Source organism: Chelonoidis abingdonii, chromosome 13, assembly GCF_003597395.2.
Source record: "Chelonoidis abingdonii isolate Lonesome George chromosome 13, CheloAbing_2.0, whole genome shotgun sequence".
NCBI lineage: Eukaryota > Metazoa > Chordata > Testudines > Testudinidae > Chelonoidis > Chelonoidis abingdonii.
In genome coordinates, this window is record NC_133781.1 from 13,832,346 (window position 1) to 13,844,529 (window position 12,184).

Genomic DNA, 12,184 nt, shown 5'->3' on the forward strand with positions numbered 1-12,184 from the left:
TTAGTGGTTAGAATAAGGAACTAGGAGTGAGGATTCATGGGTTCTATTCCCAGCTCTGTGACCTCCCAGGGCTTTGTTTTCCTCATCTCTTAAATAGAGATAACAATACCCGCCTTCATAGGGTCGTGAAGCTCCATCAATGCACATAAGGTACTCTGGGACGGCAAATGCTGTAAGTGTAAGCTATTATGTGGTCACCTTTGTCTCCTTGGTAGCTGTATAATGCATGCACCAGTGTCAGCATGTAGCCAGATGCTATGGTACAGTGACAGCTCTGGTATGCATACTCTGGCAGAACTGGGCTGCCCAGAGCACAAACAATAAGCCCCAGCTTCCTATGCAAGCTCTGAAATTCTTGCTCTGTTACCTCCTCGGAGTGGAGGATTCACTCACCCGCACATTTCTCACTGTTTTCAACCACAGCAGGTTTCCGAGTGGTAGCTGTGTTAGTCTGTATCAGCAAAAGCAACCAGGAGTCCTTGTGGCACCTTAGAGATTAAGAAATTTATTTAGGCATAAGTTTTCGTGGGCTAGAGCCCACTTCAGCAGATGCATGAAGTGAAAAATATAGGAGCAGGTAAATATATGAAAGGAGGAGGGTTGCTTTACCAAGTGTGAGATCAGTCTAACAAAATAAATCAATTAACAGCAGGATACCAGGGGAGGAAAAATAGGCCATGGTCCACTGCCTGAACCTCACCAGCTCTGAGTCCTGCAGACCGACCTCCATCAACAAAACCATCCTTCTCCCTCCAGGAGTCTCCCTGGCTCTACAGTATTTACCTAAGGCCTTCACTACAAGAGTGCCTCAGCCACCATCTTGGAGTTGGGTAATAGCTGTAAGACCTTCACTTAACAGGCCATCTTAAATTTGGGCGGGAAGGAGTTAATGTAAGACGCCATCTTGGATTTGGGCAGCTGTAAGGCCTTAATTTAACACGCCATTTTGGATATGGGCGGTAAGGATTTAAAGTTGGTCGCCATCTTGGATTTAGGCACAAAACCCATACATAGAAGTTCGTGGGTATTTTTGCTGGGGGGAAAAAAAAATTACTTTTGCCCGAAGCAAAAATGGCCGCCGAAGTTCCGGCGCTTTTTGCGTATCGACACTCTAGCGCGCGGTGTTCAATCTCTGCTGTGATCGCGGAGGGCGTTCGGGTCCAACGACTCTATGGTGTGGCGCCTCCTGGCCAGATTCGGGAAGTAAAGTCCACGGCGAGTTCAGCGCGTCCGTGTGGGGCTGGGCTGCTGCGGAAGAAGCCGGTCAGTGACGGTGCTGCTTCCTCTCCCAACGTGCGGGGGATGCAAGTGAAGTGGCCTGTGTGGGGTGCAGGGCTGGGATTTGGGGGGATTGTACAGTGGGGGGGGGGGCTGGGATTTTGGGGGGCCGGGGAGCGGGCTGCAGCCTGTTGGGGTGTCAAGATTTCGGGCGGGTTGCTGGGATTTTGGGGGGATGTGGCTACATGGGAGGTGAGGTGATGGGGAAACTATTGTCTTATTAATGCATCAGAGGGGGCTCAGTCCAAGCACATCTTTCCTTTTCTTGGTGGGGCAGCTGAGGCTGGGACGAGGAGCAGGAATTAATCACCAACGGAATGTTGGTAAAACGACAGGCGCTCCAGTATGCAGGAATAATAGGATGGGGAAGGAATAAATGTGGCACCCCAGCTATTTTCTAGTGAATTATAGAGCAAACACAAAACAGTGAATCCTTTGCAGTTCTAGACCAAAATGTTTGTCACCTAGTATCCGCAGGGAAAGACGAAGAGCTTGCTTTGGGCCATGCTCAGTTTCAGTTGACAGCTGGACATTTGCTAGGAGATGTTAGAAAGATTGGGCTAAGATTTGATTGGAGGGCAACCGATTCAGAGCAGAGAGGTAAAAAGGGCGGAATGATTCTGTATTAGCAGAAATTAATGCAGGATCCTGACTCAGCTTTGGCTGTTTCACTGTCAGGTTCCTATGCACCTGCCGCTAGAAAGTATTTGAATCACGTCCATGGAATGTTTTCATTTAAATTAAAAAAAATTATTAATATATTTCTGTTTAGGTTTTATAATTTTTTTAAACTAAACTTTGTGTCTAAAGGGTCCCACTGTAAAAGTATGTTACATGCAGTATCCCAGATCAACAGGATGCGTAAGGAAGCAAGATTTGGCCATTTCTGTCTTCTCAGAACCTGGATGTGCATGAGGCTGTCTGGCTCTGTTTGCTTCATAATGTCAATTTAAAGCACTGTTGAGTGTGTTGTAAGGAATATAGCGGCGGCCAGCACATCCCTAGGCCCACACCGCTTCCCGCGGCCCCCATTGTCCTGGAATGGCAAACTGCAGCCAGTGGGAGCAAACACAAAACAGTGGGAGCGATCAGCTGAACCTGTAGATGCGGCAGCTAAATAAACCGGCCTGCCGTGCCCCGCCAGGGTAAGCCCCCTGGCGGGCTGTGTGCCAAAGGTTGCCAGTTCCTGATCTAGATTGACATGACTGAAGGTTGTTAACAAATATTGGGGCATAGAAAGGAAGGACAAAGGGTACAGCAATAACTTGTAAGTTCTTACACCTTTTCATTGTCCAGCTAGGTTTCATGAGTGTTACTAGGCTGTAGGGAATTTCTCCTGAAGATGTACATGTTGCTTGAAAACCGGACAAGTTCCATTCTTCATTTGAAGAGATCACCTGGCATCAGATCTTGGTCTCTCTTTGTTGGTAAGACACTGATGATTCTTCCCCATACATGAAGAGATGAAAGAGTAACTTAGACCTGCTTTTCCCAGGGTTGTATTTTTATGCCAGCCACAAATAGTGTATATAGTACTAAATCCATTTAAATGCATGTTTTAAGGGAAGCGGGTTACAAATGTTTCCTGAGAGAAACCTCATAAAGACGACTTGTAAGATTTCTGAGAAGTATCATTTGGGAAGGTGAAATCACTTCAACTTTAGTCTCCACTGACCCTTATGGATAGCATGAAGACACAGCTGACTATCCATAAACCCTTGGGGAGAAATCCTGGGTGCGCTGAAGTCAGCAGCAAAACTCCCATTTACTTAAATGGGCCCAGGATTTCACCTCTGGCATTTAGATAGCATTTCTTGTCTTAAGAGAACTCTGTAGACATAAAGTATGAAGCCTCACAGCACCTCCTGCAAGTTAGGTATGGTGTTTCTATCCCTCTTTTACATATGGGGAAACAGAATCAAAGAGTGGGGAAGCTGTTTGCCCAAGACTACGCTGAGAGTTGGTAGTAGAACTCAGGAGATCCTAGTTCCCAATCCTATTTCCCAGTCAGCTAGACCATACTGCCTTTTAATACCGTAAACACATTTTATTAAACGAACAGCCCGGATCCACATTATAATTGAAGTAAGGTATTCCAGTGCATGAGCTATCATCCAACAATTTTGTTGGGTATATGACAGCACTTGGCAACCCTTATGACACAGGTGTACCCCAATAGTGCATGCACAGGTTTCTGTTGGTCCCGCAGAGCACGGTAGGCTGTCTTGCAGCTAAGAATAGCCTTTTTAATATGCATGTCCTCAGTACTCAAAGTAGTGCTGTCTTTGGGTGGAAGCAAGGTTTAGTGTTTAGACTTGCTGGGAGTTGGAGCGCCTGATTCTGTTCCTGATTTGGTCACTGTCTTGCTGCCTGACCTTAGGCAAGCCACTTTTTCCTATCTGTGCCTCAGTTTCCCCATTTTTAACATAGGGTATAATTATATGAAAGAGAGAGAATTATATTTCATTTAATAAGAAATGCTTTATTTGCTCTCTACATTGAGTGATGGTAACAATCAAAAGGGACAGCAAAGCTGCAATCAAAGCTAGCTCTTCTTTCAGTGAGAATTAATGGACATAACTTGAGTGTTTGTATTAAATAAAGGAATTTTTAGATATCTTCAGTTGCATGTTTAAATCGTACCTGTCCCCTCTCTTTCCAGGAATATCTTCCATAGGTCTGGCTGCTGCTTACTATAGTGAAGGTAATTGTCAGTTACACTATGGAGAGTTTTATTCCTTCCTGTTTTTTAATTTTCTTTCACCTGTTGATTTTCTCCCCTGGCTTCCACCTGATCCTCCTTAATATCATGTACTTTTTTTTTTAACTAATAAAGTGCCTATTGTAAACTCTAGGAGCTGGTACAAATCTTAAAACTTAGCAGCATCCCATTGCCTTCACCAGACTTTACTCCATGCTCTCCTATTTTTCTCCCTCTTTAGTTATTTCCGCAGCTCCTTTCCAGCCTTGCTTTCCCACATCCCCCGAGTCTTTATAACAGTGATACTTAGCACTCTGTAGTGCTTTATGTTTCAATGCATTTTACAAAGCTTAGCTAGTAGATTCTTTTAACTCCACTGGGAGGATAGGTATTGTTAAAATTCTGCCAGAAAACTGAAGAGTGTCCCATGCCTCTGATGAAAGTACTCCTCTCTGGATGCTACTAAGTCACTCCTGCCAGAGAGAACTAATCCTAGGGGCTCATCAAAAAATTGTTCTTTAGAAGTATTTTCATCTGTTCTTTTGGGAATGGATCAGGTTGCACCAAATGCCCCCCCTTCCTCCTCATAAATAAATAAAAAGCTGCAGAGCATCCTGTAAGCATCCCTCTTTGTTTCAAATGATCAAATTGGACCAGTGCATTATATTACCAATATAATCAGTATATTTTTCCAGGACAAAATACAGTGAAACCTATATGAGGCACCACCTGTAAAAGACAATATCCTTTCTTAAGAGACTCCCCTGGAGTCTCCCCAAACACGCTGAACCCAGTTCTGCTCCATCTTTAGTAAAATACCTTTGTTAAGCAATTGATTGTTTGTCCCTGGAGCAGTCACTTAAGACAGATTGAACTGTGTAAACACTTCCAGCATGTGACAATTTATATATGTGTTTGGCAAGACGTGCTGACTGCTTCCTTTGTTGGTCTGAAGAAAACATGTTTGTTTCAATAAATTAATATCCCCAGTTTCTCACCCTTGTTCTCTGGGTTATCGCAGGCTAAGGAGGAACGTGTTTATAGGAGCCCCTGGTTAAAGTATTTCAATATCTCAAGTTTTCAGGAAATAAATCATATTCACAACAGAACTATGTACAATCCTGCCAGCAACAAATATGTTGTTAATTTTGTGTAGCACTGATTCCAGTGTTTTTAAAACAACAAAAAACTTTCTACAATGGAATAACTTCTGCTTTTTTTATCCTGGAAAAACACTATTAAAATACTATATATTACTGTTGAAGAAGAAAACATCTGTCATGAAATGCACATTTCTTTCTTATTTTGCTCCAAGAGGGGGCGTGTGAGCTTTTTTACTATCTTTTGCTTGCTATTCAAACAGTGTATTTAATACTGTGTATCTTGTATTGATCAGACAGCTTGGGATGGAAACTCTTCTATATAGCTGGGTGTCTCTTTGTGGCTGCACAAAATCTGGAGGAGTGGGAGGTAAGACGCTTGCTGTGAACTCAGAAGACAGGAAGTGGGTTGTGCTGGCTTAAGGTATTTGTTGGCTGTTGATTTCAGCAGCCAGATGATCATTAATATTGTGTAATCCAAGTAAACAAGTTGCACTGTCAGACACTGTTGAGAAATGTAGCTATACTGGTAACTTATAGTAAATGTTAACTGGGAGTGTAATTTTTATACTGATAGTACAGGAAAAATTGTTAAAGATGAATTGGTGTTTAAAGACAAGACTTGGCCAAACATATCTGTTGTATTATTAATGTTTTGTGTAGAATATTTTTACAATTATAAGCTGAAATATTTGCAACATGTGATTTTTCAGCTAAGAGAGCAGGAGTAGCACATGAAGTTACTTTTGTAAGCTTCCCACACATGCTGTCCCTACTAGTGAGATGGGGGGCCTACCAACTATAGAACAGATCTACCTCCAGTCCCACTCAACATTTCCCCACTCTCAGAAGAGTGCTATTTGTGATGTTTTTAAATTATGTTGACAACTGTCCATCAGAAATTGGACTGAGGTTACCAACACATTTCACAAGCAGTTGAAAGACTGTCATTATACTAACCCATGCTGTACTTGCCTAAATGACCCAGATGCGAAAGATGCCCTGTTCTGTTACCAGTCCCTGGAGCCATCTAATCCTGGGGATGTTTTCTTTTTAATGTAAACGTCACCATATCATGTAAGTCAAAAACTTTGCCCAGTTGGTAGCTGTCACTGTTATTAATGAAAGGTGTAGGTAGATTTTATGTTCACTGTAGCCTGGGAGTTGTGGGACAACCAAAGACACACACTTAAAGAGCATGTTTCAGCTTCTGCAAGGTGTGACATCTTGTCTTAAGGCCAGGAATAGCTTACAGTTAAAGGAAAATAAAACCACTTAAATTCTGTCCTGGAAAGAGTGTGTGAGGTTCAGTCAAGTCTGGGTTTGAGGGGAAACCAGGAACAAAACTTTGACTTCATAATCCAGTAATAGGACAGGAGTGAGTATAAGGGTATGTCTATACTACCCACCGGATCGGTAGGTAGTGTTCAGTGTATCGGAGATTGATTTATCGTGTCTCGTCTGGATGCGATAAATCGATCCGCTAATCGACGCCCATACCCCACCTCGGCAGGTGGAGTAAGTGGGGTCAGCAGGGGAGCCGCGGCAGTCGACTTGCTGCCGTGAAGATGGCCAGGTAAGTCGAACTAAAATATCTTAGTTCGAACCTTCCTGCTAGTCCAGCCCTAAGTAAAACTATTAAGTTCATATTACTATGATAACAGAAACTAACTGCTACAGGTGAGTGTTGGGCTGTTTATTTTTTTGGAGGTTGTAAATGCCACCTTTCTACTTAAAAGAAAAGGATACAATTGATGCTGTGTTGCAATTTTACAGGAAGCTGTATTTGACAAGGACAAGGGAAAAGTCTTCCTTAAAACATTCAACCTTTACAAAAAAATACTGACCCTCTCAAGAGCAGGCCATGAACAAGGTAAGAGAGTAGGTGTTTCTGTAGGTACCAAGTGTTACTCCTGGGGGAATTCTGCACCAAAACATTAAAAATTCTGTGCACAATATTCTAAAATTCTGCAAAATTCTGCATATTTTATTTGTCAAAATAACACAATATAATGTGAACTTATCTAGGAAGGCTCAGTTTAAATGCTGCATCTGGTTTCCACTGAGCTTCCTGCATCTGATTCAATTGCATAGCTGCCATGACAGTAGTCAAACCCAGGTTAAGTATCTTGCTTAGGTCACAGTGAGCCTTGGCTAAATTGGAACTAGAACCCAGGATGTTCTTGACTTCCAAACATCTGCTCTCCTTGGTTGACTAAATCAAACTGCTTCCTAATATGTTTAAATAGTTGGGAGCTTTTAGTGGCTTGAAAGCATTTAGAACCTCCTTAAATATTATGATGAAATTTCAAACAGATTTTGGGGGAGGGGGAAGGAAGGAGTGAGTGTTAATGTTCATGAACTTCCCCTTTTTTTGTGTCCTGAACAATAGGCAAACGTTTTCTTGAGAGTAGGCATTTGTACCAGAAACAGAGAGCAAATGCTAATTAACATGGGGACCCACAAGCCAGGAGATGCTCTAAAAGTGACTGATCTGAATGGTGAATTTTTCAACACCTGCTCAGTCTCAATACATTTAACAGCTGTTAACTACCTGATACAGAAAACAGTTCAAACTGTCTTTAAGGAAAGAGGGAAAAACAGCAGGAAAGCATAAGGAATAAATGGATGATTTTCAATCTTTGGGCAGCTGTACCCATTAGAGCAAACTATACTAGCTGGTGCATTCTGCATTGCATCCAGATCTGGGTTTGTTTGCCCTCACCACAGTTTGTGGTGGTTGGGAGCCCAGAACTGATGCATAGAGCACACCCAGCTGAGTGAGAGGAGGGCAGCAGTACTGAAGTCCTGCAAAGAGGCTCATATTATTAAAGCAGAGAGAGGGAGCTTAGAGTCCCAGTTATATAAGTCAGAAGTGTCAATGTTGGGAATGGCTGTAACTGATGTTCTTCCCCTGCTTTTCCTAACAGTGGCGGCTTCGCTGAATGAGATTCGAGATGTGAACGTGGAAGAGGAGAAAGTGCGTTACTTTGGGAAGGGTTACCTGGTAGTGCTACGATTTGTCACTGGATTTTCCCACCCTCTGACCCAGAACGCAGTGCTGGGCTGTAGAAGGTATGAGCTATTCTTTTCGATTATGAGTGTGAGTATAAGAGGAGTAGGTGTTACCTATAGGGCCAATGGCTGGATTATAGGAGGCTGTTGGGAGAATTGTCCAAGCTCTGTTGGGAGTCTTATTTAATCTATTTTTAGGATTATTCAAGTTGTGATTGTCAAACTCTTACTGATTTGAGTCACAGGCATTTGAGAATAAGAGCAACTGTGTAATGAGATCTACAATATTAGACATTCTAGGCCTCTAATAGTTGTTTGTATTACTTATAGTTCAATCAAAAGGAAAAAAGGCCCCTTGATTATTGCTGTTATTTATACTGATGACCCATTGTGATGGGCACTGTACAGACACATCATGAAAAGACAGTCCCTGTTTCAAATTGCTCACAGTCTTAGTATAATCAAGATACAACAAAAAGACAAGAACACAAGTTGGCAATGATATTTGTAAGTGTAACAAGCAGCTGTCACAGCCATTGTTGAGTGTTTTGTAGGCCTCACAGCAGTGGTGAATTTTAAGGAGAGAATAGATGGCTTCCATCTTGCTGTTTCTATGACATTATTTTTATAGCTGTTCTTTTCTCTCTCCAGAAGGAAACGTGTAGAGGTCACACTACAGCTTTGCTTGTCAGAAGCATGTGGTGTCTTGAGATAGGTTGAGAGTGATAATGAATGTTACAAAATGTTTAAGGGCTTTAGATAAACCATTTAAGAGTAATTGACTTAATGGGAGACATTAAAATCTTGCATCATATCTCAGTAACAATAGCTTTACCTGTATCAGATACTTGTGTGTGGCAGGAAGTGTGTTGAAAGCTAAATAGACCATCCAATTTCAAGTGCATTTATACTCCCTAAAAGTGCTGCTCCATGTGTGTCTTCAAGTTAGAACTGTGTTTTTGCTTACCTCATTCTTTCTCCTTCTGTTAGCACTGCTAAAACAGTGCAGCTATGAGTGAGGCAGATTATCTTCTGCCTTGTGCATAATAAGTGCAATTATTAACTAACTGAAGAATCTTTAGTACTAGTGATAAGAAGCAGAAAGAATTCTACAGGTTCTTTAGCTTGCAAGAGAATGTAAAGCAGGGGCTGTTAGAAAATATTCTGACTTGTGAATGGAAACCTCCTCTTGTCTGAAAGTCATTGGGAGAATGGATCTTATGAAGTTCCACTTTAGTCACTTTTCTGATTATAATGGCAGCTTGGAAAAGTCGCACACAGCTTATGAATCTGGACAGGCCCTATGCAAGTTGCTAATCATAGTCTTATTCCATATATTGACTGGGCCTTCAGATAAATATGTATTCAGCATTGAGTGCTTTTGCTCTGGCTCATCAGCCCACGCCTCCATTAATTTGGACATTGTTCATTCCTTTCCATAGTGACGTGGAAGCAGTTGCCAAGCTCATTACTGGGTTTCTGGAACTGAACAAAGTAGAGAACCATCAAGATCTGTCGCAGAGCAGTGAAACGGAGGCCAGTGATGCAGACGAACCCAAGGACGAGTATTAACAGTAATAATGAAATTAAAAAAGCTGAGCCCTCTGAATGCCTGGAAGCTGTATTGGCTGCATTGCATTTAAGAAGTCCCCTCATGATTTGGTGGCTTGGTGTCATCCCTATGTGTGTGAATTCCTCTGCCGCGACAGCTGCAAAAGTCTGAGTTGGAGTCCTGCTGATGCCAAATTGCTTTAAATTCCTGCACCCCCATAAACTGTTCTTCAGCTGGAAGCTTCACTATGGATTTGTTCATATGTGGCTTGCATAGAATCCAAAGGAAATACTATTTTACTTTGCCTTATAATTTGTAGGTATTGATAATGCTGGCTTTGGAACTTTGTCAGCACCTCATAATTATCTAGGAAAAGTGATGTACTAATGAATTGGTTTGAACTAGTGGATTGCATTCCACAGTTATCAAGGTGATAGTTGCACATTTAAACTTCTGATTGCTGTAAATATCCATTGCAGGTACAGTGTATCTGGACTTAGGAAGACTGAATTAGTGACTTTATAATATAATGTCAGATTCTGTTACTCTTTTTTAAAGGAAAACTCCAATGTGGTACATATATTTAAATCCTGTCATTAAATTCAAAGAGTTAATCATGAAAAAAAATTGGTTTTAAGCATCTTAAAATAGTAAATAATCAAAAAGCCACTATCTTGGCAGTTTTGATGATGCCAAGTACAGTAGGACTGAAAACGTTACTTACAATTAGAAACCAATAGAAATAAAAAAAAGTTTGAAAGTGGCGGTCCAGAATTTCAGATATAAAATTGGTCCATTTCATATGTGGCTTAATTCCTCCTAGATTAGCCAAAGGGGAGTGATTCTTTTTAAATAAAATATAATAGCACTTGCCTTGCAATAGCTTTGAAATGTTTCAATTTCCTCTGCTGCTGTTTTAGGGGTGGGACAGTAGTAGACGTGGGAGCCTCGAGTCAGGCTGTTCTACATATTTAAAAAAATCTGCTACTGCAGGGCAAGTCCACCATGTGTTTTTTTTGTTTTTCTTTCCTTCGAGTGCCAACTGCTAAAATGAAGCTTCAGCCTAGCTCTATCAATGTTCCCTATTTTAAAAGTCTTTGGCATATTAGATAAGATCTTTGTAGCATTGGATACTCTGTTAAGAAGGATGGGACAGCTAGACATGTCAGTGCTTTGTGACCAAACCTTACCTCCAGATATGTTGTGATTGTTGTCCTCTTTTCTAAGATCTGTTTCCCATGTGGTAAAATATATATTTTTTGATACATGGTTCTTGCTTTTTATTTTTAAGAGTAGCTTTTAGACAAGCTACATCTGCCTGATCAGAATGTTAAATCTAGAGCTCCAACTCCATTAATTGTGTCTATACCAAGCTGTCATTAGTGAGAAAGAAACAAAGTTGAATATATTGGGCCAAAGTAACTTCAACATGATAAAATTGCTTGTTTCATAATCTGCCCCTTTTTGTTTAGGAGATGCACAAAAGCATCAAGCCCTGAATATCCCAGCACTCAAAACGGGAGGTGCACTAAACAGGGAGGAGGAGGAATAAGATGAAAAGTGTTAGCTTTAAACCAGATAGACATGATATGTTCAGTATAAAGGATCAGTGCTAATAAGTTAAAATCAAATAGTTAACCCAAGGTAAGTATTCAAGTGGTATTACTTGATATAGATTATTTAGGAAACATGTCTTTAGCTGTTCGATATTATAGTTACTGGAGTTTAACTTTTTAATTAGGATTACAGTCCACTGCTTGATACATGTTACCTGTTAGTATTTCACAGACTGGTGTTAGGGTTGATGGTGGTTTGAGTCAGCAGGAGGAGATCTGAAAGGCACACTAGGAATAAAGCCAGACCAGATGCTGACTTTCTTAGCAGTAAATGTTATGGCAGCAATCTCTGAGGGAGTTGCATATCTGTGCTTGCATTTCTGTTTTGAGGTTTCTTCCCAATTTTAGGGAATATAGGCAGGCGGGGTGGGTGGGCTGGTAGGGCAAGCCAAGGAGAGGTTATTTATCTTACAGGAACTTCAGGTCTTTGAGATATTTTGTCCCTATGGGTGATCCACTATAGGATCCATGTGCACCTGAGCACTCTTGACCACAGAATGAAAAGCAGTTTCCACAGGCCATGCCTGTGCTGAGCAGCACCTTGTGCTCCAAACAAGGGCTTATAAAGGGTGTGGACCCGGTGCCTTTCAGTTCCTTCTTAATCGCAAAGCAGAGCCTCCACAACTGAGGGAAGGAGGGTGGGAGTTGGGGCACCCCTAGGGACAAAACATCTTGAAGAACTCAAGTTACTGTAAGGTAAGTAACCTCTCCTTTGAGTACATGTTCCTATGGGTGCTCTGCCATAGGACATTCCCAAACAGTATCTCAATGAGGAGGGGGGTGTTGAGGAAGCAAGTCCAAGATGGTTTGGGGGGACTGCATCACCACAGGTGGTATCCCAAGCAGGTAGGATGGCACAATGCTTGGCAGAGGAGTGAATGGAAGACCAAGGTGCAGTCCTACAGATTTCTGTTATGGGAAC

At 41.7% G+C, this 12,184-nt stretch overlaps 1 protein-coding gene across 1 annotated transcript; it reads left to right on the plus strand.

The window, feature by feature from the left end:
- Nucleotides 1-1,039: 1,039 nt before the first annotated feature.
- On the plus strand, nucleotides 1,040-10,911 carry CYBC1 (cytochrome b-245 chaperone 1). Its single transcript, XM_032792773.2, has 7 exons — nucleotides 1,040-1,263; nucleotides 2,575-2,705; nucleotides 3,941-3,982; nucleotides 5,376-5,449; nucleotides 6,856-6,952; nucleotides 8,010-8,154; nucleotides 9,537-10,911. Exons 2-7 carry the CDS (start codon nucleotides 2,621-2,623, stop codon nucleotides 9,664-9,666), a joined length of 573 nt encoding a protein of 190 aa, XP_032648664.1. The 5' UTR covers nucleotides 1,040-1,263; nucleotides 2,575-2,620; the 3' UTR covers nucleotides 9,667-10,911.
- Nucleotides 10,912-12,184: the final 1,273 nt, after the last annotated feature.

Excerpts from the sequence above, each read along its gene's own strand:
- CYBC1 (XM_032792773.2), top strand. The coding sequence starts at position 2,621 with ATGTACATGTTGCTTGAAAACCGGACAAGTTCCATTCTTCATTTGAAG. Across the intron at positions 3,983-5,375 it reads TGCTGCTTACTATAGTGAAG|ACAGCTTGGGATGGAAACTC; the intron begins GTAATTGTCAGT and ends TGTATTGATCAG. Across the intron at positions 8,155-9,536 it reads GCAGTGCTGGGCTGTAGAAG|TGACGTGGAAGCAGTTGCCA; the intron begins GTATGAGCTATT and ends TCCTTTCCATAG.